General features: G+C 42.0%; 1 protein-coding gene across 2 annotated transcripts in view; it reads right to left on the reverse strand.

The window, feature by feature from the left end:
* LOC137951937 (serine/threonine-protein kinase TOR-like) overlaps window positions 1-26,644 on the reverse strand; it is a 103,177-nt gene that overhangs the window by 54,427 nt on the left and 22,106 nt on the right. For both annotated transcript variants that reach the window (XM_068798934.1, XM_068798935.1), the window contains exons 12-15: window positions 24,199-24,320; window positions 23,982-24,081; window positions 23,801-23,896; window positions 13,306-13,436 (exon numbers count right to left, since the gene is read on the reverse strand). In XM_068798934.1, coding sequence (XP_068655035.1) covers window positions 13,306-13,436; window positions 23,801-23,896; window positions 23,982-24,081; window positions 24,199-24,320 — 449 coding nt within the window. The remainder of the gene's footprint in view (window positions 1-13,305; window positions 13,437-23,800; window positions 23,897-23,981; window positions 24,082-24,198; window positions 24,321-26,644) is intronic.

Raw genomic sequence — 26,644 nt, forward strand, 5'->3', positions numbered from 1 at the left:
TATGGAAAGATTTTTGGGCCAATGAAGATTGAAGACCAAGATTAAAGACCAATAATTGTTTTCATTGCAAGCTGAAGTTATAAACTCCAACTTGAGGGGGAGTACTGAAGAGCAAATATTTTTTTTTTTTAAAATGATGTATATATTAACAAAGAGAACAATACAAAATCAAGGGAGCAAAACCCTAACAACAAGAGATTGGAGGGTAGCTCCCTGCTTGGCAAGCACATCAATTGCCAAATTAGCAGATCTCGAAATGTGAGACCAAGTACAAGAAAAAATTAGAGGTAATATCCAGAATCTCCAGGAAGTCGTCCCAATGGCACCACAGGGGGGGGGGGGGGGGGGGGGGGGGGGGGGGGGGGAAGAGATGCACGATCACACCATCCAATAACCACCTTGGAATCTCCTTCAATGTGAAGAGGGCCCTCACTGTTCTCTCTAAAAATATGGAGACCATTGAGAAGGCCATGCAGCTCAATCAATTAGAAATACCCAGCGAGCCCGCATAGGAGAGACATTGATTGCCAGAGGAATCAGAGATGGGATTACCGAGAGAAGAACCATCAAAATTCAACCTGAGGAAACCAGGAAGGGACTGCATGATAGGGGCCTTGATGCCAATCCGCATCCAAGCCAAGCAGCTCTAGTTATTGCGGATAGAGGAGCCCACAAAAGAGGAAAAGGCCTTCTTAGTAAGGAGACAAGAAAATTTTTGGCCTGACCCATGATCCGCAACTCTCTGCGGATTCACATTTAGCATCAAAATGCTTGCGGTAGAGCTCATTCCAAAGGGCCCACGAAATAAAAGCAGTACAAGTAGAGAGCATCAGCTTTCCCAACCCTAGGAGGGGAAAACCTATGAGCATTTTAGTGAAAGCGATCAGGTCCGCCGGCATCCGGAATTGCAGCCCGACCTTGCAAAGGATGGAGGTCCACACTATCACGAAAAAGAGCACTGAAGTAGGATATGGATGGTAGCTTCATCTTCCGTATTGAAGAAAGGACAAAGGAGGTCAATAGAAGGGTGGCCTCTCCGTCTAAGCTCATCTTCCATGAGGATCTTATTGAGGCAAGCACTCCACATGAAGAATTTCACTTTTGGCGAGGCACAAAGGCACCACGAGAAATATACCTCATGCTCCGCTTGATTTGAGTGCCAACCATTGATGAATCCGTAAGTGGAAGTCATGGAGAAGACACCGCTTTTGTCAAGCCACCAAATGAGTTTATCCGACAAGGAAGGCAGCAAAAGAAAGGATTGAATAGATTCCATCAGCCGACACACCTCTAAAGCCTCTATATCTGAAAGCACCCTTCGGGGGTGCAGGCTCAAACCACCACCCTCAAAAGTATCGGCCACCAATATCTCTCTCCACAAAGAAAGAAGAAAAAGATTCCTAAAAAGGCTCCTGCCCTGCCCACCAATCTCCCCAGAATTTTAAAGATCATCTGTTACCTGCATAGAATCTGATGGCCGAGCCAAAAGTAGGAAGAACCAGGTAGAGGGATCTTCAAATTGGCGATAAACATCTTCTGTTACTTCCTGAAATCTACCATGGAGAGGAACAACCGAGCTTGTCGATGACCATTTCCTTCCAAAGATTGGAGGAAATGGTGTTTAACTTCCAAATCCACTTTAAGAGCAAAGACTGGTTCATGTCCTTTGATTTCCGAATACCCAACCCCCCTAGTTGCTTTGGCATACAAACATCCTCCCATCTGACCAAATGATATTTAAAAGTGTCACCCAATCCCCTCCAGAGGAATCTTCTTTTGATCTTATCCATGGCTTTATAGACGGAAGCGGGGCAAGGCATTAAGGATAAGGCGTCATTTGGGATGCCAGCAATACAAGAATAAGCCTAACTACTTTGTTGAAAAATTGGCCCTTCCAAGCAGCAAAGCAGGTTTAACCTCCAGCCAATAACACTGCTAGACTACACAGTGTCTAATGGATGTGACCCGTCTCGGAGGACTGAGCGCGTTGTGCCAACAATGGGCCCAGCATTTCTCATCTCCTGACGTTGTCGCCTCCTCTACCCCACTTCCTCGGGTGGGACATGCCTAAAAATACGACGATGATCAGACGTCTCCGAAACAACAACAGCAGAAGAAAGGCAACCCACCCGAACAGCCAAAGACCAACCAAACCAGGAAGACTTCGACCCTTGTTGACAAATTGTTGTCAGTCACACTTCGAGAAGAATTAGGTTAGAAGACTCTCTTGTCTACGGTTTCAGAAACGGGAAGCCCTTTGTCTCACTACGACGATCGCAAGAGAGAAATGAGGAAGCCATCCTCATTCTCTCCCGCTCTAAGAACGAAGAAATCCTTCGTCTTTCTACCAATTCGAGCCGTTGAAGCCTTCACCACCATTCTCGACAAGGTCCAGCCGATAGGACAGCCCAGAGCTTCAAGTGATTTGAAGTTCCATCTCCACCCGGGCCAAGCTCTAACCGAGGATCCAATCGGCTCTCCACGGCTGCAGTAATCTTTGCCCGTCCCGCCTACAACTTAGGCAAACAGCTTGGAGACTAGACAAGCAGCAAAGTCCCAACGCTCCAAATTTGGGCAATCACTCGTATCTGGAACAGTCATGGCTCTTAACCTTCAAAACAGTCGAAGATCGTCGACAACTCCAGAACGTTCAAAAAGAAATGGGATCCCCAATATCGTGAATGGAGAACTGGGCACCTGCCCTCACGAATTCCCTAACGGGAAAATGGGTGGTGGTTCGGGCATCCCCGTGGAACTTCGGTGTCGTCATACCCTTGATTGCCTCCACCGGCATAATTGGAGAGATTATTTGGGCAGAGGATTAACTGATGCACCTCTGGTAAGTGGTAGTCATACAATTAAAATTATTTCCGACGACTTTTCCTTTTGGGTGATACTGGAAATCGGAAACCATGGAAGATCACCCCTCCATGGCCCTCGATTCGCAAGGTCCTCAGCCAAGTCTAACTCAGCCCAACTTGGCTTGGACTTGTGCTGAGTTAACTCAGAAACAACCATTTCCAGCTGAGCCCACATCAATCAGACCAACCATCCCTGCTTCGCCACCTGCCCTATGGGCAGAAATCGCCCAGATCTCAAGGAATCAAAAACTTTCCCCCCCTTCGACCACTGCACCCCTTCGACTACCGCACCCCTCCCTCCTTCGATTACCGCACCCTTCCCCCTTTCGATTACTGCGCCCACCCCTCTGGAAAATTCATCATTCCACCTCTAGACCCTCCCATCAGCAAATACAATCCCTCGAAATTTGCACCTCTTTTCTCAAAAAATACACAAATCACCCTCAACCAAATTTCTCTAGACCTCTTCCATCTGTTGCCGCCACCCTTCCAGGTGGCTGCCTCAAAAAACTCACCCTTCACCTTCAACCTAAACCTTCCAGACACTTCAAATCTCTTTGAATGTAATCCGAAAATTGTAATTTTGCTAGAAACTAAGCTGCAATCTTTAGATGTGTCAATTACTCATGATCTTTGGTACGACTCAGACCCTGAATGGGCCACGGTCGACGCGACTGGGTACTCCGAAGGCATTCTTGTTATATGGAGCCCAAACTCCATCGAAGCCACCCATATAACCCTACCTCATTTTCTATTGGTATTCATTTCCATGACCGGTCATTGGAGACCTTCCAGGCCCTTGCTGGTATTTATGGCCCAACTTTCACCATGACCGTGCTCCCTTCTAGGATGAAATCCTCCTCCTCGTTCAACTTGGGGACCTACCTAGGCTCCTTGCCGAAGACTTCAATGTCACTCGTCTTTGCTCTGAAAAATCCCCACCTGCCAGAAAAATATCTTCCACAATGTGTGCCTTCTCGGATCTCATTGGCAGCCTTGAACTCTCAAAAATCCCTCTCTTCGGTAAAAAATACACTTGGTCCAATGGCCAACACCCCCCAATTCTTTCCAAACTCGACTGATTCCTTGCAAATAATGACTTGTTACAACTTTTTGGCAACGCGTCGTGTCAAGTTCTTAACAAAGTCAGCTCAGACCACTGGCGGATCCAAATCAACACACACACCCAGCTTGGGGTTGATCCCCATTTCTTTTTGAAAACTCTTGGCACCTCGATGGAACTTTTGCATCTCAATTAGCCATCTCGTGGCAAGAACTTAGTCACCACCCCAACCCGGCAAAAGAAAAGGAACCCCCCTTTCCGTTTCAGCTACGGAAAACACAGAGTTAAGAGTGGAGAAAGTCGCCCGGAGCTCCGAATAGATGATTTGCATCCTCTTCTGCCGTCGGATCAGAGATGTCCTTCATCTGTGTTCCGATGGAGGCCACTTCAAGCTTCGTCCTTCAGTTCCAACGAGTCACGAATGAAGCTAACCGAACCCGTGAACTTTGGACACGGGATTCGATTTTCTTCCTATCGGTGAGCTCCTTTTGGGGACAAAGAAAGTGCCATGTCGTCCATAGGTGTGGCTCAACAGTGCTCGCCAAGATCTATATTCCCAAGGCCACCAACTCGTGATTTGGCTGGAAGGAAGCCATCCGGAGCCTCTCACCGGCACAAACTCTGGCAAGGGAAGCCCCCAGATCCAACGGCACCACCTGAGCCTTCCCCCCTTATAACCAAGCCCCACCAGCGACAAAACACTCCTCTGAGCCCATTTCTCCCCCCAACCAGGACTCCCCTTCCTTCGAAATTCCCTAACCCCCCCTAACCCAGCCATTCAAAACCTCTTTTCAAATCACCATGTTCCTACACACCTTCCTTCAGAAAAAATCCAAAACCATCCAAATCCCTCCCAACTTTTTTTTTTTGAGAAGAGTTGTAAATGCATTCAAAAGAGATAAAATACAAACTAAAAAACTAAAAAGACATTTCCTCCACAACAAGATGTTGGAGGGTAACGCCTTTTTTAGCTTGAACATCGGCTAAATGATTAGCAGATCTTGGTACATGTTTCCAAGTACATAATAAATCAGAAGTTAAATTACAGATTTCATCATAAATCTTCCAATGACGCCAAGGAGGTTTTGAAGGCTTGGAGCACCAATTTATAATAACTTGAGAATCCCCTTCAATCAAGAGAGCACCGTCCTTTTTTTGTTTGAAGAGTTTCAGCCCGTTGAGCAAGCCATGTAATTCCGCACAAGTAGAGTCTGATACTCCAATTGGACCCGCATAAGTGTAGAGAAGATTTGCTTGATCATCGTGAATTACTCCACCAAATCCGGCTGGGCCCGGACAACCGAAAGCACTTCCATCAAAATTTAATTTAAAGTGTCCAGGAGGAGGTCTAGTCCATTCTATCATAATAGGAGCCTTCGAAATAAGAGACATTTTCGCAACATTTCTCCAATTTTCCCTCATATTAGTTGCTCTTAGATCACAGAATTCTTTGCGAAGGAGAACCCAAGAGCTAACTTGACCAACTATCTGATCACAGAGAATATTCCGAGGAATAGATTTCTGATTGAATTTGCGATTATTTCTTTCTTTCCATAAATTCCACACAATGTGTCCAACACAACAAGATATTAAGATTTTCCCTAACTTCGGAAGATGGGAGCTAACCAAAGTATAAATAGTGTTTAGCAAATCTTGCGAAGGGCAATATAATAAACCGATCTTGTCCATTAATTCGGTCCAAATCTTATGAGCATATTCGCAATGCAAAAGCGTATGATCTGCTGTTTCAGGAGATGTGTTGCAAAATGGGCATTCTGGATTGGGAATATTAATGCCTCGTCTTTGCAAAGCGTCAGAAGTTAAAAAATTTTTAAGACATACCGTCCAGATGAAAAATTTGATGCGAGGAGGAATCGGGAGCGACCAAGCAAAAGTAACAGGATGTTCTGCGTGAAGAGGATGGTAGGAAATCAAATGATGGTACGTTGAGGCTGAAGAGAACATACCTTGTTTGTTGGGTGTCCAGATGAGGATATCGGAAGAATTTTTTAAGGCCACACCAGAAAGTAAATTGATCAGGCCAGTTGCTTCAACAGTTTCAGAGTCATTTAATGCCCGTCTGAGATGAAGATTCCACCCACCCGAGGACTGCCAATGGTCAGAAATCATTGAACTTCGAGATCTTGACAGCTGGAATAAAAGAGGATAACTTTCCTCTAAGGAACTAGTCCCGATCCACCAATCGGACCAGAAAAGAGTACTTTCACCACTTCCAATATAGCATTTGACGGCGGCTTTGAAGCAAGGTAAGAGTTTGGCAATTTTCTTCCAAACAGGGGATAACTTGTAAAATCTTCCCCCCTCCGTCCACCAACCTCTCTCTTTTCCTGATTTACTTGCAACCATTCGGCGCCACAGTAGATTGGGTTGCATGTTGTACTTCCAAACCCACTTTAGTAGCAGAGACTTGTTGGTGGTAGCAACGTCACGAATCCCGAGGCCCCCCATTACAATTGGTTTACAAACATCAACCCATTTTACAAGATTAACCTTTTTTTCCCCATTTGGCCCATCCCATAAAAATCTTCTTTTCAAAAATTCAATTCTATCCCGAATAGAAGCTGGACAATTGTACAAAGATAAGAAATAGGAAGGTATTCCATGAAGGCATGATTTAATTAGAACCAGTTTACCAGCTTTGGATAAAAAATTTCCTTTCCAAGAAGCCAGACGCTTCTCAAGCCTCTCAACAACCGGAAACCAGGAATTTTTCGAAGGCAGGAAAGGAGTCAAAGGTAAGCCCAGATATGTACTCGGAATTGATGCTACCTTACAACCCAGATAGTTCGCCATTGAGTTGAGAATAGATGCATCAATATTAAAACCAAAGATTGTGGTTTTCTCCCAGCTTATCTTTTGACCAGACGTCAATTCAAAGATATTCAAGATAGCTTTCATGCGTTTTATTTGTCTCATGGACCCTTCTCCAAAAAGAATAGAATCATCTGCAAACTGAAGAATGGGGACGTCTTGGATTGGATCAGAAAAAATAGGACTGAGCCAACCCGAACGTTTAGCAAACCGGATCATAGAGGTAAGGTATTCTCCAATGAGAGTAAAAATAAATGGAGAAAGGGGGTCTCCTTGTCTGATCCCTCTAGAGGATTTGAAGTATCCTCGGGGTTTCCCATTTACCAAAACAGAATAAGAAGGGGAGGAAATACAACTCCTCATCCAGAATTTCCATCTGGTACCAAAACCCATACGGTCAAAAAGATAATCCACCAGTTTCCAGTCAACCCAGTCAAAGGCTTTCTCAAAATCAATTTTCAGAACAAACCTAGGAAGGGAAGATTTTTTGAACGAATGAAGAAGTTCATGAGCAGTAAGAGAAGAGTCCAGGATGTTTCTGTCTCGGATAAAAGCACTTTGACAAGGATTAATTACCTTGTAAAGGACAGCTTTTAGCCGATTAGCCAACAGACGACCAATAATTTTATATGAACTGGAAATGAGACTTATGGGCCGGAAATCTTTAGGCTCCTCTGAATTTGTTTTTTTAGGAATAAGCGCAATAAAAGATGCACCAATTCCAGAGTGAGTAATTCCCACTTGGTGAAAATTGTGAACGAAGGCACATACATCATTTTTTAACAGATCCCAAAAACAGTGAAAAAACTCACCATTAAAGCCATCTGGTCCGGGGGCTTTATCTTTAGGAAGGCCCAGCACAGCCCGTTCAATTTCTTCTGAGGAGAATGGTTTTTCAAGATCAATTGCGTCTTCAGTTGAGATGCGCTCGAAATTGAGCTGATGGATTTTTGGTCTTCTGAAACAGACTTCTGAATATAGCTCTGAGAAATACTTCACCAAAAGGTTAAAAATGGAGGCACTATCCGTTACCACTTGGTCTCCGTTACAGAGAGCAGTGATACGGTTAGTCCTCCTCCTGGCCGAGGCGATGGAATGAAAAAACTTTGTGTTTCCATCACCCTCAGCCATCCAACGAAATCTTGAACGTTGTTTCCAACGGACAGAATCAGAATGAAGAAATGTACGGTATTCAGCATTTAATTTATTTCTAAGCAAAAATTCAGTAGGAGAGATTAACCTTTGTTCCTCCAGTAGATCCAGCTCAGAAATGCGGCGGCGAATCGAATCTTTCTGGGAAGCAGCAGAAACACGGTGATTTTTATCCCACATTCTGATCTTTGCTTTGAGGGCTTTCAGTTTCCGAGGGAGGGCCCAGCCCGGGTTCGGATGATTTTCCAATTCGAGCCACCAAGATTTCAAAGAAGGGATGAAAGCCGAGGTTAATAACCAGGCATTCTCAAACCGAAAGGGAGATTTTTCCCACGCAAGAGGCCGGGAATTGAGTTGGATAGGCCAATGGTCAGATCCAATTTTGTTTAGGACTTGGCCAGAGGTGTTGGGAAAAAGAAGGTTCCATTCTATATTTGAAAAAAATCTGTCCAATTTAGACAAAATGGGGGGGTTCTGACAATTTGACCAGGTGAATTTTTTCCCCGAAAGAGGAATCTCGGAGAGAGCAACACTATTGATAAAGTCAGAAAAGGCTCTCATGGTTGATGAGGTTCGGGAAGCAGGAGGACATTTGTCAGAGCAAGATAATGTCGCATTGAAGTCTCCTCCAATGAGCCAAGGGAGGTCCCACAATTGGACAAGCTGAAAGATTTCCTCCCAGAAAGATGCTCGGTCACGGTACCGAGTAGGCCCATATATGCCAGCAAGAGCCCAACAAGTACCGAGGTTTTGATCCCGGAGCTGGATACCTATTGAGTATCGCCCCGGAAGGACGGAAATAGCATCAAAAGCAATTGGATCCCAGATGACAATAATGCCCCCAGAATGGCCAATTGCAGCTACATGCGCCCACGCTGGGTTGGAGTCATACCATATATTACACACAATTGAATAATCAAAAGATTGTATCTTCGTTTCAAGAAGTATAGCTATTTTTGGTTTAACATCAAAAAGCGCTACTCTGACGAGAGCACGCTTGGCCAGAGAGCCGAGACCTCTTACATTCCATGATAGAACGATCATGGGGAACGGTGGGAGTTGATGTTTCGCTCCACGGCTCCAGCTTCAGTGTATCCCGCACAAAATATGTTGGCAAGCTCCGTCATTTCTGAAAATTCTTCTCGAGGAAAGGATTGTTCCTGTTCCAGCAGGAATAGGAGGAGCTCATCGCGCGGATTGGGAGTGAAGGCCTTGGCTAGGGTAGATTCAAAGGTTATAGTTGGGGAGAGGTCGGACCAAATTGGAGGGATTCCATAGGGGAAAGCAGGGGGGAGATCGTACCAATCATGGGGAAATTCCATTGGAAGGACAGGAGGGGAATTTGGAGGGGGGGAAGGTGGGGGGGTAGTGTCTTTGATTTTATCTTTGTCCTTGTTTGTCTCGGAAGGTGTGGGGTTACCGAGTTTGGCTTTAGTTTTCCCTGCTTCTTTTTTCCTGGAGTAGGTATATCGGAAAGGGGTGGTGGCAATTTGTTTTTCAGTATTGGTGTGGAAGGGAGGGGTGAAGGTTTTGGGGTTTGAGTTTTCCATGGTGTCGGAGTGGGGGTAAATAATACGAAGGGGGGTGGGGCAGAGGATAGTGGGAGAGTGAATATATAAGGGGGAAGGGGAGTGAGAGGGGGGTTCGAAATCCCAAGTGGATTCATTAGAGAAGAGGGATGGCCTTAACGGGGCTCGAGGGGTGGCCGTATAAGGGGAGATTTGAGTCAGAGAGGGAGGGTTTGATGGGACGGCGAGAGGAGTTGGTTGCTGGGATGGATGGGATGGGTGATGAGGAAGGTTTGAGGTCGGGGGGGTCGCAGAGGGAGATCCTCGATAACGAGCCGAGAATGTGGGTGGAAGTGGGGGGGAAAGGGGATTTATCGAGTTAGAGAAGCTGCGGGACGGGGATGACAAGTGAGGGGTGCGGCTTCGGGAAAAGGAAGATTTAGGCGGCGGAGGGAAGGAGAGGGATTTAAAAGTGAAAGGACGGGAGGGTGGCGTGATTTGGACTGAGGAATTGGCGTACGGTAGGCTTCGGGAAGAGGAAGATTTGGGTGGCGGAGGGGATGGGAGGGATTTAAAGATGGAAAGATGGGTACTGCTTCGGGAAATGAAAAGCGGCGGAGGTGAAAAGGTTGATGTAGAAAGGGAAGGGCGGGGCGTGATGTCGACTGAAGGGTGTTGGAGGTTGATGTATGGCAGGCGAGTTCGGGACTCGAGGTGTGGCGTTGGGGAAAGGGTTGATGGTGGCGTGATTTGGACTGAGGGATTGGCGTACGGTAGGCAAATGTCTAAGAAGATGACTAGTGATCAATGAACATTATCTCTTGGAATGTTTGGGTAATTAGATCCGTGCGTCGTCGTGCCACAATTCAGGACCTCCTTGCCTCTACTAAGGCAAATGTTGCTATTTTTCAAGAAACCAAGGTGGCTTCTCTGCCCCTTGGATATATCCGTGAGTTGTGGCCACTTAAGGAGCCTGGATGGATTTCTGTGGATGCGATTGGATCGGTTGGCGGCATTCTGAATGTGTGGGACACTAATACCATTGAGGTGCTCGATCGCTGTTGTGGTACTTACTCCCTCAGAATCAAATTGAGAGACAAAGGATCGGGGAACATTTGGTGCCTTGTGGGGGTGTATGGTCCTACTAAACACCATGAGAGACATCTCTTGTGGGATGACCTTTTGAGGACTTGTCAGAGGTGGCCCATTCCTGCGATGCTTGCGGGAGACTTCAATGTTACCCGCTTATGCCACGAGAAATCCCCGCCCTCCCGAAGAATCACTACCTCCATGAGGTTATTTGCAGACTTTATTAGCAGCTGGGATCTTGATGAGATTACCCTATCTGGGAAGACCTTCACTTGGTCAAACGGCAGACAGCCCCCCGTCCTCTCCAAGCTTGATCGTTTCTTAGCTAACAGCGATTGGCTTCAGTTATACAACAATGCCACAGGCAAAGTCCTCAATAGGGTTGTTTCCGACCATTAGCTGATTATGGTAGACACCTAGTTCGGCAGTTGCCCCCCCCCCCCCCCCCCTCTTCAGATTCAACAATGCTTGGATGGCAAACCCCTCTTTTGACTCCTCTATCGAATCCTTTTGGGAGAGGATGGTGGTGGTGGGCCTGATCAGGTGGAATTTCCCAGCCAAGCTCAAGATGTTGAAGCCGTTGCTGCAATCATGGGCCTCTGCGAGAAAGGTCCCTTCCTCAGCCGAGAGAGCCGCCGTCCTTTCTCAGATTTCCACTTTTGACTCTGAAGAGGAATCTAGAAACCTCTCTTCGTCAGAAGTTACTCAGAGATATGCCTCCAAGGGCAAATATAATCTTTCGCTCCAAGTGAACTCTGCACTAGAAGCAGCGTGCAAGATTTAAATGGCTCAGTGAGGGGGATGCCAATACTATATTCTTCCATGCAGTCGCCTCTACTCGAAGAAGAGCCAACCACATCACCACGCTCAGCGTCAATGGTGAGAGTACCTCGAATTAATCCCTTATTTCAGACTCGCTGGTGAACTTTTTTGCAGAATTATACTTTGATGGCCAGCTAGTTCACCCTTTCTTCGAAAGGGTTCATCTCCAGGCTATTCCTTCGACCTCCAAATCTTTAAAGAGCGGCTTCATGGCAAGCTGATTATCGAAGGTGACTCAAAGACTGTCATCAGTTGGTGTTAAAAAAATAGCTCCCCTCCTTGGCGCCACTGGCCAATCACTGATTGTATTGCTGACATTGTGTCATCCATTCATTGTAATTGGAACCTCGTTCCTAGATCAACCAATTCTTTGGTTGATAAATTGGCTAAACTCGGAACCTCCCAGCAATATCTCATTGTTTGGGAAGGCTTCTCCTTTTGTAATCTGCTCGTTTGAGCTCTCATAATAAAATTCAGCATTATTTAAAAAAAAAAAGTCATTTAAGTAAGAGTGCCCGATTCATGAATAATCTCAGGAATAAGACTATAGGCAAAGGCTAAAAAACAATCGCTAAGTCCAAATCTCTGCCAAAAAATAAATAAATAAATAAACACCGAGCAAAAGAACAAAAGGACACAAAAGGAAATAGTGTTAATGTTTTCACCAATGTTTGATGAATTTGGAGGATGCTGACCCCTCTCAAGCTAACGGATTGAGGATTCCCCCATAAATCAAACAACACCATATAAGCACATGCACATTTTCTGGGTGACCAAGCCTTGAAGCACTGAAATGTAAGGGAACTAATATTACAAAATAAGTAGGTGGGCACACAATAAGAGCTGCCCCTGAAAATACAAAAAGGTTCTCTGGTGCAGAAAATCTCATAATCACCAAATCTATTAAAACCAAGTGCTCTACAAGGAAGTTAAACATCAAGACCCTCGTCATTGGCTAAATTACATATAAAAATTAAGACCCCGGTCCAGCATTATCTACCAATAGTCTTGCACTGTAATGGAAGGAGACCTTTTAAGACAGAATGTGGAGGGAAATTTCATAGAGTTATTGACCTAACCAAGTATCCATTCCAAAACTAACCCTCAAGCCTATTTGCAATCCAAATTATGAGTGCATCATCAACCTATTTGTGTCCTTGTTGCTTTCCAAATTGATAAAAACCCACAAAAAATGTTTCTGGAGAAAGTCAAAGACTTGGTGAATAGAGATACTTTGGAGTTGACACAAACTCATGGTTTACTTGGGAACCATATCGTCTCCTTTTCCGGCCCTCTCAGTATTGCGGACTCCACAACGGCCGAGCTTCAAAGCCTTTTTAATGGGCTCTGTGTCTTTTGAGATCACTACTCCGAGCCTATCCTGATTGAGGGAGACTCCAAGGTGGTGATTGGTTGGTGTGAGAATGCCTTTGCACCTCCATGGCGACATTGGGATACCTTTTTTGAAATTTTGGATTTTGTCAATCTTTTTGACTGTTTTTAGTCTCTCGTTCCGAGATCAGCAAATTCTGTGGCTGATGCTTTAGCCAAGCAAGGGGCCTCCTTGCAATCTCTTGTTGTTAAGAGTTAGTTCCTCCTCTTTGCTCTCATAATAAAATCACATTTCATCAAAAAAACAAAAAACCCTCAAATGAAGTAGTTCTAATTTGATTGCAGATTCCTTGGCTAGACATGGAGTTTCTTGAGGCCCAATTCAGGAAAGACATTTGATTCCTTTTGACTGAGTATCTCTTCATTTTTGTTCATTGTACACATAACTTATGTACGCGTGCTTGAGGATCTTGGCACTTTTTTCTTTTTCCTCTCTTCTAACTATTGCCACCATCTCTCTTAATGAAATTCTCACAATTCTCATACAAAAAAAAAAAATTTATCTATATGAATTTGTACTGCTGTGAACATATGGATGCACAGAAATGTGAAAGTCAATCCTATGACACAAGAAGATATGGAGTACCCTGTGCTCTGTACAACTTGTCCAAGAGTTGCCACAGCCACTTCACGCTTTACAACTGCAGCCCCATCTAACAGGGCTTCAACAATTAAAGGCATCAATTCGCCAAGATACCGTCTCATTGCAAAACCACCCTACAAAAGCCAAACAATTGCAATAAAGAGTCAAAAAATGTAGAAATAAGACGTTCTTAAAGAAATCAGAAGGTAAATTCCTGTCACATATGATAGCTTTAAATGAAAATAAAAATACAATTTTATTTTTTAAAAGGATACAGAAAAAAAAATTATTTAAAAGGAAAAAAATGCATTTCATCCTTTATTAAGAAAGATGTGACATTAGGAATAAATTCTTAAAACGAAACATGCAATCTTCACTTTCAAGAAGAAAGAATAAGTCAAAGAAACAAAATGCACAAGAAGAGCATTTATTATATAGGAAGAAAATACAAGACATGTTAAAAGGTAGCCATCAAAACCCAACAGGAGAGAAGCAGTGATTATTAGATCATTATGCAGATTCTGTTTTGAGAAAGAAAAAGAAGCTGACATTCCTAGCTACTGAATTCCAAGCCTTAGTGGAGGTAAGTTTCAGTAGATACAAAATTCACTCTAACACACTAAAAATTGCATACATCAGGGCATTCATTAGCTTCCTACAACTGGATGAACCCTTCAGAAGTGGTCCATCTCTACAATCTGCAGAGCCTACAGAAAGACAGAAAGAGGGTCATCATCGGACAGAGCCAGTTGGGTCCATCAGAAAAGCTCTACACTTAACTCTCTTCTAGGCATGCAAAAATGGGATCTAAACTCATCAACAATTTCAGCCATGTAGAAGAATTGGAGGTTTAACGCCCTTTTGAGAAACTTTGATGGGAATTAGAAGAAAGTCAGCAGGTGTTGGTGGTGCAAGATGTAACCGAAAAGGGCAGGTCAGTTTCAGCTAACAAGTTTCCTGTGCTTGTGAGATTACTTGAATACTGATATTCAAGCACTTTTTCCTTTCTTTTTTTTTAAATGATGCTGATTTTTATTAAGACAAAAGCTCAAAAGAGCAAATTACAAAGGAGGGAATCCTTCCCATACAATGAGAGATTGGTGGCAAAAAGCTCAAAAGAGCACTTTTTCCTTTTGAAAACTGATATTCAAGCATTTCGGCAGGCAATTCAAGCATTTCGACAGGCAACAGGTGTCATAGACATCAATCATTGTAACTCTTATTGTGGAGATTGACACCATATTTGTTATTTCTTCAATGAATTCAGAGAGCTCATCTCTTTTTTTTTAATGAAATGCTATATTAATAGATTCAGGCCATGGCAGAGTGGGAGCCTTCCCCTAGTGATTGCGTAAAGTTGAACTTCAACAGGAGTCCTTTGGGTTGCCCCGGACCGGCGGTGCAGGAGGAGTCTTCAGGAATCATAGAGGTGAGACTGTTCTTTCTTATGCAGGGCCAACTGGTATTGCTGAGTCCAACACTGCTAAGGTGACTGCCCTACATCTTTATTTTTTTTTTGAGAAGAGGTGTAAATATATTACTAAGAGAAAGAATACAAACCTTGCCAAATAGGACCTTCCTCCACAACAAGATGTTGGAGAAAAACACCTAGGTTAGCCTGACTATCCGCTAAGTGATTAGCAGATCTAGGAATATGATTCCACATACATTGTAATTGCGAAATTAAAGTACATATATCATCCAAAAGATCCCAGTAGCGCCAAGGAGGTTTGCATGTCTTTTTACACCAATTGATGACAACTTGAGAATCACCTTTGACATATAAAGGCCCTACCATCCTCTGATGAAACAGTTTTAGGCCATTAAACAAACCAGATAGCTCGGCTATAGTTGAATCTGATATCCCAATTGGCCCGGAAAAAGAGAAGAGAAGATTTCCTTTATCGTCATGAACAACCCAACGCGCTTCCATCAAAATTCAGTTTGAAATAACCAACTGGGGGAAGAGACCAAGTTTCCATAATCGGAGGGCGGGGAAGGTGAGTCATCTTTGCAATAAGATCCCAATTTTCTCGTATGTTGATTCCTTCGAGATTTTTAAATTATTTTTTCATAAGAATCCAGGAAGTAACTTGTCCAACAATTCGGTTGCTAAGAATATTTCGGGAAGAGATTTTCTATTAAACCTTCTGTTATTCCGTTCTTTCCAAAGGGCCCAAACGATGTGACCAACGCAACAGGAGATTAATAGCTTTCCACGTTTAGGGAGATTAACCTTTGTAATCGTATGAATTGTAGATATGAGATTTTGGGAGGAGCAATATTGCAGGCCAATTTTGCTTATGAGATTAGTCCATACCGAGTGAGCATATTTACAATGCAGTAATATATGATCCGCAGTTTCAGTGAAGGACAGGCAAAACGGACAAAGAGGATCCAAAACATGCGTTCCCCAGCGCATTAGCGAATCAGAGGTTATGATTTTGTTTTGGCATGTTGTCCATATAAAGAATTTTGCTCTTGGAGGTACATGTAGGGACCACGCAATAGTTGATGGGTGACAAGATTGGGTAAGGGGGGGAGAGAGAAGAGCTTTGTAGGCAGTTGAAGTAGAAAACGTACCTTTGGGACAAGGAGTCCATATCAGGGTGTCCGGAGCATTTCTGATACGAACCGAAGATTTTCCCTACATCTTGGATTGAAGATTTTCAAGGACCTATTTCACAGGAAGTTGTTGATTGAGGGGGACTCCAAAGTTGTCATTCGAAGATTTTCCCTACATCTTGGATTGAAGATTTTCAAGGACCTACTTCACAGGAAGTTGTTGATTGAGGGGGACTCCAAAGTTGTCATTAGTTGGTGTTCGAGTTTGGCAACCCCCCCCCCCCCCCCCACCCTGGCGGCATTGGCCAATTATTTCCTATATTGCAGATATTGTAACCTCAATTATTTGTACATGGAATCATATGCCTAGATCATCCAATTCCTTGGCTGATAGGTTAGCTAAATTTAGAACATCCCAATAACCTCTCATTGTTTGGAATGGTTCCCCCTCATTGTAATCTTGCTCTTTTGAGCCTTTTAATATAACTCAGCACTATTTCTAAAAAGAATAGAGGAAAAAGAGAAACAAACTAAAGGAGAACTAGAGATTGTAGAGTAACTCCTTGATTAGCTAAAGAATTAAAAACATCATTTGTTGATCTAGGTACAAGAGACCAAGTGCAATTAAAAAGATACAATTTAAACAATCTGATGAAAAATTGTTCAATGGCACCAAGGAGGATCAGTAACTTTTGAACACCAGTCAATAACAATTTTTGAATCACCTTCTATAATAAGAGGGACATTGTAACGCTCCCGAAAAACGATAAGTCCTTGAAGAAGAGCATATAACTCAGCTAAAGTAGAGTCTGAAATTTGGAAAGGACCTGAAAAAGTTACAAGCTGAACTTCCAAAGAATCCTGAAGAACTCCTCCAATTCATGCTTGTCTGAGATTTCCAAAAGAACTACCATCGAATTTGAGTTTTAAATGACCAAGTGGTGGAGGATTCCAACAAACCATGATAGTATGAGGAGGGGGAACTGTCATGTGAGTAAGAATACTCCAATTATGACGAAGAGAAATATCCCTCGAAGTGCTAAATTCAGATTGGATATGAAGCCAAGAAGAGATGTCCTATGATCATTGATGTAATCTCATTTTCAGATCTGAATTTGCTGTTAAATCTTCTATTATTTCTCTTCTTCCAAATGCCACAAGTTATATGAGCTAAGCTTGTTGAAAGGATGATATTTCCCAGCTTTTGAATCCTAAAATCAAGAGTCATTATACACATACCAAGAAGGGTCATTGGAATACAAAATTGTATCCCAACCTTATGTAGAATGTGAGTCCAAATCTTCCATGCAAAAGGACAGTGTAATAATAAATGACTTACTGTTTCATTTTTCACATTTTTTTATTTTTTTTAAATGATTTCATTTTCCACATTACAAAACGGACATAAGGGACAATGGAGCTGATTACCTCTTCATCTCAAATTGTCAACTATAGGAATCTAATTTAAGAGGGGTTCACCATAGAAAGAAACACTCTTGTAGTGGACCTGAAGCACGCCAAGCTATTGCTGCGTCATGAGGAGCATCATTATTTATCCATCCATTGAGAAATTTATAAACTGATGTAACTGAAAAACAGCCACTTTCACCATGCATCCAAATCATTTTGTCCTTTTTATCTCTATAGATCTGGAAAAAATGAAGCTCTTCAATAAGATTAGAAACAAGATTAGTTTATAACTCATTCAGTCCCCTTCTAAAGTGAAAATTTCAGGATTCATTATTTGTCCAAAATTGCTGAACAGTAGCATTACTGCATATACTCAGCCTTTTAAAATTTTGTATCTTTCACATGAAAGCCCCTTATCAGTCCACCAATCAGACCAGAACCGAATTTTATCACCACATCCCACATAGAATCAAAGAGAGAGAGAGAGAGGTCATCACTCACTCATTATGTCACACAAATTTTTTATCTGGGACTGCATGCTGGAACAAAGTCCTTACGTCGGACACCTTAATTCGAAGAGGTGCCTATGTCCCAGACCTTCTTTGCCCCTTTTGCCAACTTCTATAGAGACAATCACCCACATCCTTCTACATTGCGAGTATGCCATTTTTGTGTGGACCAGCCTTTTAAACAAAATTGTTCTCCAATTTTGTTCCTCTCATAATCTCCCTTCAACCATTCTCTCAATCACAAGTACCAGCTTTCTAAAACTCGGAAAAATATTAATATCTTGTTGTGTGGGGCATCTTATATGGGCATTATGGAAAGAAAGGAATAATCAAAAATTCAACCTGAAGTTTATTTCTAGAGAAATATTGGTTGAAAAAATTATTGGTCAAGTTACTTCGTCGATTTTATTGCGAAAGGAATGTCGTGATCTTCGAGGGTTAAACTTCCGAGAAAATTGGCACATTATAGCTAAAATGTCCTATCCAGCAAGGCCCGTTCGTATAGCGAGTTAAGTCCCCTCCCCCTATTGGCCATTTTAAGTTGAACTTTGATGGTAGCGCGTACGGAAGTCCGGGCCCTGCGGATTTTGGTGGTGTTGTTCATGATGAAAATGGAGTTCTTCTTTTTTCTTATTTCAGGCCAATAGGAAATTCGAATTTTCAAAAGTCGTGCTTCTGGGCCCCTCTGTATTGAAGGTGACTCAACACTTGTTATCAATTGGTGTGCAAATAAAGAACATCCCCCGTGGCGGCATTGAGATATGTTTTACGATATATGTAATTTAATTTCTTCTTTCAATTGTAAATGGAATTATATTCCTAGATCTGCTAATCATTTAGCAGATGCCTATGCTAAACTAGGCGTCTCTCTCCAACACCTTGTTGTGGAAGGAGGCCCTGTTTAGCAAGGTATTGTAATCTCTCTTTTCTTTTAATTCAGCTTACACATCTTATTTCAAAAAAAAAAAAAAAAACTCTTATTGTGGAGGTTGACTCCATATTTAGTTATTTCTTCAATGAATTCAAAGAGTTCATCTCTCATATGCTACTCACTCAATAATGAAATCAAAGAGCTCTCTCAATCTCTTCACATTTCATTGGCAATGTCCTACAGTCTGCAAATTGTTTGATAAAGTAGCAAAGAAAGGATTCTCCTGCCAACTTTTTATTTTTATTTTTATTTTTTATTTTTTTGGAATGAAGATGTATAAACTATTAATAGAGGAAAAAGAGTACAATACCTAGCTAAAAGGGTCTTCCTCCACAACAAGGTGCTAGAGTGAAACTCCCAACTTAGCTTGAGGGTCTACTAAGGGGGGGTTAGTCTACAATGAACTTGAAATGAAGTTAAGATTTCAATTCATCTTAAATGAATTGATTCAACTTCAACTCATCCTTGGGTGTTAGCGTGGGCGAGTTTGTTATGATCCTGGGTTAAGTACCTTTGTCTTCCGCTCCTAACAAGCCGGTCTTTTGGGTAGTATTGGCTAGGTGCTTAACATTTGGTATCAGAGCGGGCTCCCACGTCGCGAGTTCGAGTCCCGAGATGCGCAAAGGCCAGATTAAAATATTGGTAGGTCCTGTGATAAGCCCTAGGTCGGGCCAGTGTCGTTGCACGGGTGTAAAGGCTGGATTAAAATACTGGTAGGTCGCGTCTTGGTATTATCGCTATCGGGCCAGTGTCGGTGCGCCGCTGTGGTCATTGGCTCGCGAAGGTGGGGTGTAATATTATGATCCTGGGTTAAGTACCTATGTCTTTCACTCCTAACAGACCGGTCTTTTGGGTAGTTTGGCTACATGTTTACAGAGTTCAAGTGCAATGGAAAACAGATTCTAGTGTTAGTACCCCAAAATGAAAAATATGATATAAACAAGACAATTAGTAACTTTTTACAATATACTTAAATAGAACATATACCAAAACAAATAATTAACCAAAATAAACATGGCTACTACACTTATAAGTGATTTAATGTGTAGTATTAAAAAAAAAAAAAATTGAAAGATGCGTGGCGCTATTCGAACTCGCGACCTGACGCACATGATGTAATGAGAATACCACTAGACCAAACGGCCTTAGGTAGTATTAAAATATATTAATAAACTAATTAATGAAAGACTATATTATAGAACTTAATGATTATATTTTATTATAAATTAATATAATAATTACGTGTGACTAGAATAAATTATAAATAAATAAAGTAAAAAATAACAGAAGCGAATATAATAAATAAATAAATTATTTACGTGATGTTATGATCACGGGAGACAACGGTAGGGCAGCAGGCAACGGCGACGGAGGCGGCGCTCCGACAGTACGCTGAGTAGGAGAAGAGAGGGAGGCAGAGATGCTCTGCGACAGAGGCTCAGCCTCCCGTGCTATGCGACAGAGGTTCGGCCTCCCGTGCTCTGCGATGGAGGCTCTGCGACAGAGACCGAGAGGGAGAAGATAGAAGGAAAAAAAATTTGGGGGAGGAAGGCCGAGAAGGGAGAAAAGTCGAGAGAGAGAAGAGAGCGGGAGAAAAAAATTTCGGGAGAGGTAGACCGAGAGAGAAGGAGAACAAAGTGAAAAGGAAAAAAAAATCGCCGGGGGAGGGAGAGAAGCGTCCCGCGCGATCGCTTCATGTGAATGATTTGCAAAATAGGTATGAAACACGATTCCCCGATTTTTGCCTGAAAAGATTACCTAACGTGATTCAAACAAAGAGGCACTCATTCACCACTAACGGCCTAATCGAATGAAAGGAGTAATGTGCAGGTAATTCATCTTTGCTTCAGTGTAGACTAACCCCCACTAAATGATTAGCGGATTTAGGAAGATGTTTGTTATTGAGATTCAACTTCATTGTTCTCCTAGTTATCTTCTATGCATTTTCCCCTTTTTGCCTTCTTCTCAAAAAATTCTTTCTTCTCTAAATGGCATCTAAATAAAGTCTCTTTTATTAATAAACAAAATATATGCCAATAACAATGCTTTGTTAAAGTCCAGTTGTCACCCGAACAAGGCCAAGTGGATGGCACCACCTGGTATATGAGTCAATTATATGGTATATCCGCAATCTTGTGAAAAGCTCCAAATAGCCCTAATAATATCCTCTTCCCACAAACTAATAACTTTCTTTCTTTCTTTTTTTGATAAAGATGTATTTATAATAACAAGAGAAAAATTACAAAAGAGGAGGGAGCAGATCCCTAACAACAAGCGATTGTAGGGTAACTCCTTGCTTGGCAAGCAAGCACTACTGCAGCCGAATTTGCGAATCTCGAAATGTGAGACCAAATACAAGATAAAACTGAGGTAATTTCTAGAATATCCCAAAAGATGTCCCAATGGCGCCACGGAGGAGGAGATGCACACTCACACCAACCAATGACCACCTTCGATTCCCCTTTAATGTGAAGGGGACCGCTGCACTTGTCTCTGAAAATATAGAGCCCGTTGAGGAGGCCATGAAGCTCACCTGACGCAGAATCGGATATACCTAAAGGGTCGGCATATGAGAAAAGCTGATTACCGGAAAGATCTGAAATAACACCTCCGAAGCCAGAAATCCCAAGATTACCAAGAGAAGAGTCATCAAAGCTCAACTTAAGGTAACCGGGTTCAGGAGGGGTCCATTCCTGCATGACTAGGACATTTGTCCCAAAGTGCATCATTGCCAAATTGCTCCAGTTTTCACGAGGACCAGAAAAATCAATAGGAAAGACTTTGAGCCACCATAAGAGGCTCTCAACCATGACTACATAGTATCCACATGCCCAAAATAAGAAGAGAATACCAGAATAAAGCAATGCATTGTCATCATTCCTTTCAAGGACTTCCCACTTGAAAAAACTTGACAGAAGATGACCATCAACACTAAGTTTTATAAAGGAAAAAGTAATTCTATTTTGTGACATAATAGGAAATCAACAACTAATCATCATTTCCAATTACTAACAAAAAGATATTTCTAGAGGAAGGCCCTTTTAGGTAGGTATTGTACTTTTCCTCTCTTAATAGATTATACATCTTCATTAAAAAAAAAATTCTGACAACAAAGATGCATTGTAACTTTTCTTTGAACTTATGAGAATTTTTATTGAGGAAAAACAGAAATAAAAAGGGGCTACATAAAAGACATGCAATCCAAATTCAAAAAGAACATTACACTTAATTATGATGGGATAGGAGCCCCTAACAAGGAATTAACAAATCAACTATCTCAAGACAAAAGTCCATCAGTAATTGGTTGATAAGACAACTAATCATCATTTCCAATAACTAATAAAAAGATATTTTTGGCAACAAAGATCCATCCTTACTTATCTTTTGAACTGATGAGAATTTTATAAAACAGAAATAAAAAGGGGATATCTCTAACCAGTGGACCGATTCTGGAGGATGGAACTTAAATCTCCGGAGAGTTCTTTCGAGCTCAGACACTCTAGTGGCATCCAACCTCATCGCTTATCTATCCTCGATAAGCCCCCGAAATGTGCCCGATACTCTCATATGGACACCTTGCACCCAAGGTACTTTTTCCACTTCCTCTGTTTTTAATTTCCTGAGCTGCCCACAAACCAATCATCTTGGAGCCATCGCATGGACCTTGCTTGCCCCTCGTGCAAATTTTTTTATCTAGAGCGCCTGTAGGAATAAAATCCTCACATCTGATTCTCTAATCCGACGAGGAACCCCTGTCTAGGACCCTTTATGCACGTTTTGCCAAATTTCTCTAGAAACAGCCACCCATGTCCTCTCGCATTGCAATTTTGCCCACATTGTATGGACTAGCCTCCTCAACAAAATCAGTTTCCAGTACTGCCCCTCTCAAAATTTCTCATCTACAATCCTCCCAGTTACTAATGCTAGCCTCCCAAAACTCGGGAAATTACTTATCTCTTGTTGTGTTGGTCATATCATTTGCGTATTATGGAAAGAAAGAAACAACTGAAAATTTAATTTAAAATCTATCCCTAGCGATATATTGATAGAAAATATTGTTGGCCAGGTTTCTACATGGATCCTTTTGTGTAAGGAATTCCAAAATCTAAACGGCTTAAGACTTTCGAGAGAATTGACGGGTGATAGTTGGCATGTCTTATCCTCCTCGTCTCCCGATTATGGAAATTTGGTCTCCCCCTCCGATGGGCTACAACAAATTGAATTTTGATGGAAGCGCTTTTGGATACCCAGGCCCTACAGGTATTGGTAGAGTTATCCATAACAATAACGGCACTCTTCTTTTCTCTTTCGCTGGGCCAATTGGAATCTCAGATTCAACCTCAGTTGAGCTCGCCGGTTTACTTAATGGACTACAGATCTTCAATAGTCATCTAATGGGGCCAATTGGAATCTCAGATTCAACCACAGTTGAGCTCGCCGGTTTACTTAATGGGCTGCAGATCTTCAATAGTCATCTAGTGGGGCCTTTCTGCATTGAAGGCAATTCTAAAATTGTTATCAACAGGTGTGCGAAGTCAGCTCTTCCTCCATGGCGACACTGGGACATTTTTTTTATATATGTAATTTAATTTCTCTTTTAAACTGTAATTGGAAGCACATTCCTAGGTCAGCTAATCATTTAGTTGACACTCAGGCTAAATTAGGTGTTTCACTCCAACACCTTGTTGTGAAGGAAGGCCCTTTTTAGCTAGGTATTGTACTCCTTACTCTTTTAATAGCTTATACATCTTCATTAAAAAAAAGGGCCTACATAAAAGACATGCAATCCAAATTCAAAAAAACAATACACTCAATTATAATGGGTAGGAACCCCTACAACAAGGAATTAAAAAATCAAACTATCCCAAGACAAAAGTCCATCAATTATTGGCTGATCAGAGTGTATGCAGCCACAAGACCATGAAGGATGTGTGCATCTAATGACATTGGGTGTCCCTTCAATCTCTTCTTACCATTCTAACATAGTAATAATAAAGGAAACAGCTCTATGTCAGAGCTCTTCTCAACATTCAAAAATAGAAGTCACAATGAAAAAAAATGAAAGATTATGTCATTGACTCACCACTCTCGCAAGTTCCCCAACAGTTGCAAGAACTCCAGCCACAACCCCAGTATTAGCATTCAAGCTGGTGCCTTCACACAACTTTGCCACAAGTGCCTGCAATAGTAAAAGTTATGTAACAACATTTTAGATGAAAGTCAACAGAAAGGATACTCAACTAGAAGCAAAGAGTTATGCAAACCTTGTGTATTGGTGCTATGTAAGGAAGTATCAGTCGCTCACAATTATGAATTAAACACCCTAACAGCTTTGCACTTTCTTCTCTGCATTTGCTATCTGAGCTGTGAACATAGAAGGACGGAGTCATCTGGAAGTATGTTTTGAGCAGTAAAATCAATGCCAGATGTACCTTCTGTGGACAGAGTTCAAACCTTTTTGGAACTAGAATACCAACTTACCTGTGCTCCAGATATGTCAACAATTGAATGAGATGTCGACGGAGTGCTGGAAGAACATATGCTGGATTCTTTTCTGATAATCTGCCAGCTACAGATATAGCAAACTCTCGAACGTCAAAATCCTGCAGCAATGAAAGAAAATAAGAATCTTAGACACAAATAATCACATCCCTGAGCAGCTTGTCTGCCCCCCATCCTCCACCCCAAATGGACATTTACTAAAAAATAGAAAACAGTAGCCAAACCAGGATATTTTGATAAATGTACTATAAATGGCAGCTGAAGAAAAACACTTTGTTCCAATATAAAAAAGAAAAACACGGCAACAAAGTTTCCTTATTTACAAAGTAGAACTCCTAGGTTATCCTGAACGTTTGTTATGTTTTCATTTTATACACTATTTCTGCACATCCAAGCAAAAGTATAATACAATTTCAAAAATTAAAAACAAAAATAGGAGAACATAGAAGCTCCACATATGTATTTAATCTACTTGATGCCAATTGTAAAACAACAGTTGCAGGATATCATCTAAAAAAGCAATGCACAGAAAATTTCGTGAATCATTGTTTTCAGAAGGAGATGTGATTGACAATAAACTGAGGAAGGAGATTCTCAAAAAAAAATGCATTACACTCCGACTTAAGACAGTCATGATTTTTTTGTTTGAAAAATTCATTAAGAAAAAGAAAACAAGAGTATGAGATGAAGGTCAGCCACATAGCTCAACAGCCAAACAAAAGGGAAAGTAAATTACAACCAATGAACATCAAAAGGAAAAAAATCGCCAACTAAGACGCTCTCCAGACCCTGATGCACTAATGAATCCACAATTGAGTTAGAACCATAAGTTGTGTCAACCCATTGTTCTTGAAATCTCTGTAAAATCCTCTCAAGGTCATCATTAATATTGAAAAATAATATCCATGGGATCTTCCTTTGCTGGTTTGGACGATGTCAGCTGTTTTTTTTTCTTTTAATAATGCTGAATTTTATTAAGAGAAAGCTCAAACGAGCAGATTACAAGGGGGGAAACCTTCCCAAACAATGAGAGATTGTTGGGACGTTCCGAATTTTGCCAATTTATCAGCCAAAGAATTGGCTGATCTAGGAACTAGGTTTGGACGATGTCAGCTGTTACAAACAGTTTGCAGGTAGAATAACAGCCTCTCATTGAACATTGCCTTCATCTTCAAATGCCAGAGTTTTTCCTTTTTCTTGATGTCGATTTTGATCTTCCTCTATCCCTTGTTGATACTCCACTCTTGTAATTACTTTCATTTCTTCGTTCTCCTTCTTCATGATAATCACTTCGTCCTGCTCATCTCTCATTCTTCCCTTCCTTTTTCTCTCCTCTCACTCCTTTCTCCATTTTCTCTCCTCTCCTCTCTCCATTTTCGAAAATAAACTAAAACCATCGGCCATGGGGACCTCTTTCATTGCCCTTGTCCCTAAAAGGATAGATGTAGAACACCCCATGACTTCTAGCCGATCAGCTTCGTGTCCAGCCCATACAAGGTCATCGCCCGCTTACTCACCCAAAGGCTTAAATCTATACTTCCCTCAATTATCCACCATGCTCAATGTGCTTTTGTAAGTGGAAGAAACATCTTGGACTCCATCATGGTTGCACATGATATACTAGACCTTTTCAAGCGGTCTAGGCTCCCTAGGATCACCTTAAGCTGGACTTCAAGAAAGCCTTCGACCAAGTGAATTGGATCTTAGTCGACAACCTTCTCATGCGCATGGGATTTCAAAATTGAAGATTCTGGATCCGGAGCTACATGTCCTTGGCCTCATATTCCATAATCCTCAATGACACCTCATGTGGCTACTTTTGAGGCTCTAGGGCCATCAGGCAAGGGGACCCCATCTCCCCCTTCCTCTTCAACATTGTGGCTGAGTACCTTTCAGCAAGGATCTACTCAGCCAAACGTTGTGGTTGGCTTGCTCCTATGTTCAACCAGGACTACCTTAACATTCCCTTCCTCCAATTTGTTGATGATACCCTCTACTTTGGGTTTGGCTCCTTCGATCAAATCAAGTAGCTAAAACCCTCCTGAGCATATTCGAGCTGACATCGGGCCAGTAAATCCGCCGACAAAAATTTACAATTCTGGGCTAAGACATTAGCAACGTCGACCTCAATCAAATGCCATCTACCTAAGGTGTATTGTCGTCTGTCCCCCAGGCAAGTACCTAGCCCCTCCTGACAAAAATCGCAAAAACTCTTGAAGCCCCATCATGGAAAAGTTTAGAGAGCCGTTTTGTTTCTTGGAGAAGGAAGTTGTAATCAAAAGCGGACAGCTTGTCCTCATCAAATCCTGTTTGGCGGGTATCCCAAAGTATTTCCTTTCCCTCTTCCCTTGTCTAGCAACTTTCCATCATCACACTGAATCATTGAAGAAGCGGTTCCTTTGGAAGGGCCCAAAGGGTAAGCACA

The sequence above is a fragment of the Aristolochia californica genome, unplaced genomic scaffold (genome assembly GCF_029961685.1).
Source record: "Aristolochia californica isolate CCGP_79_NKW_82.1479 unplaced genomic scaffold, dmAriCali1.0.hap1 SCAF_15, whole genome shotgun sequence".
NCBI lineage: Eukaryota > Viridiplantae > Streptophyta > Magnoliopsida > Piperales > Aristolochiaceae > Aristolochia > Aristolochia californica.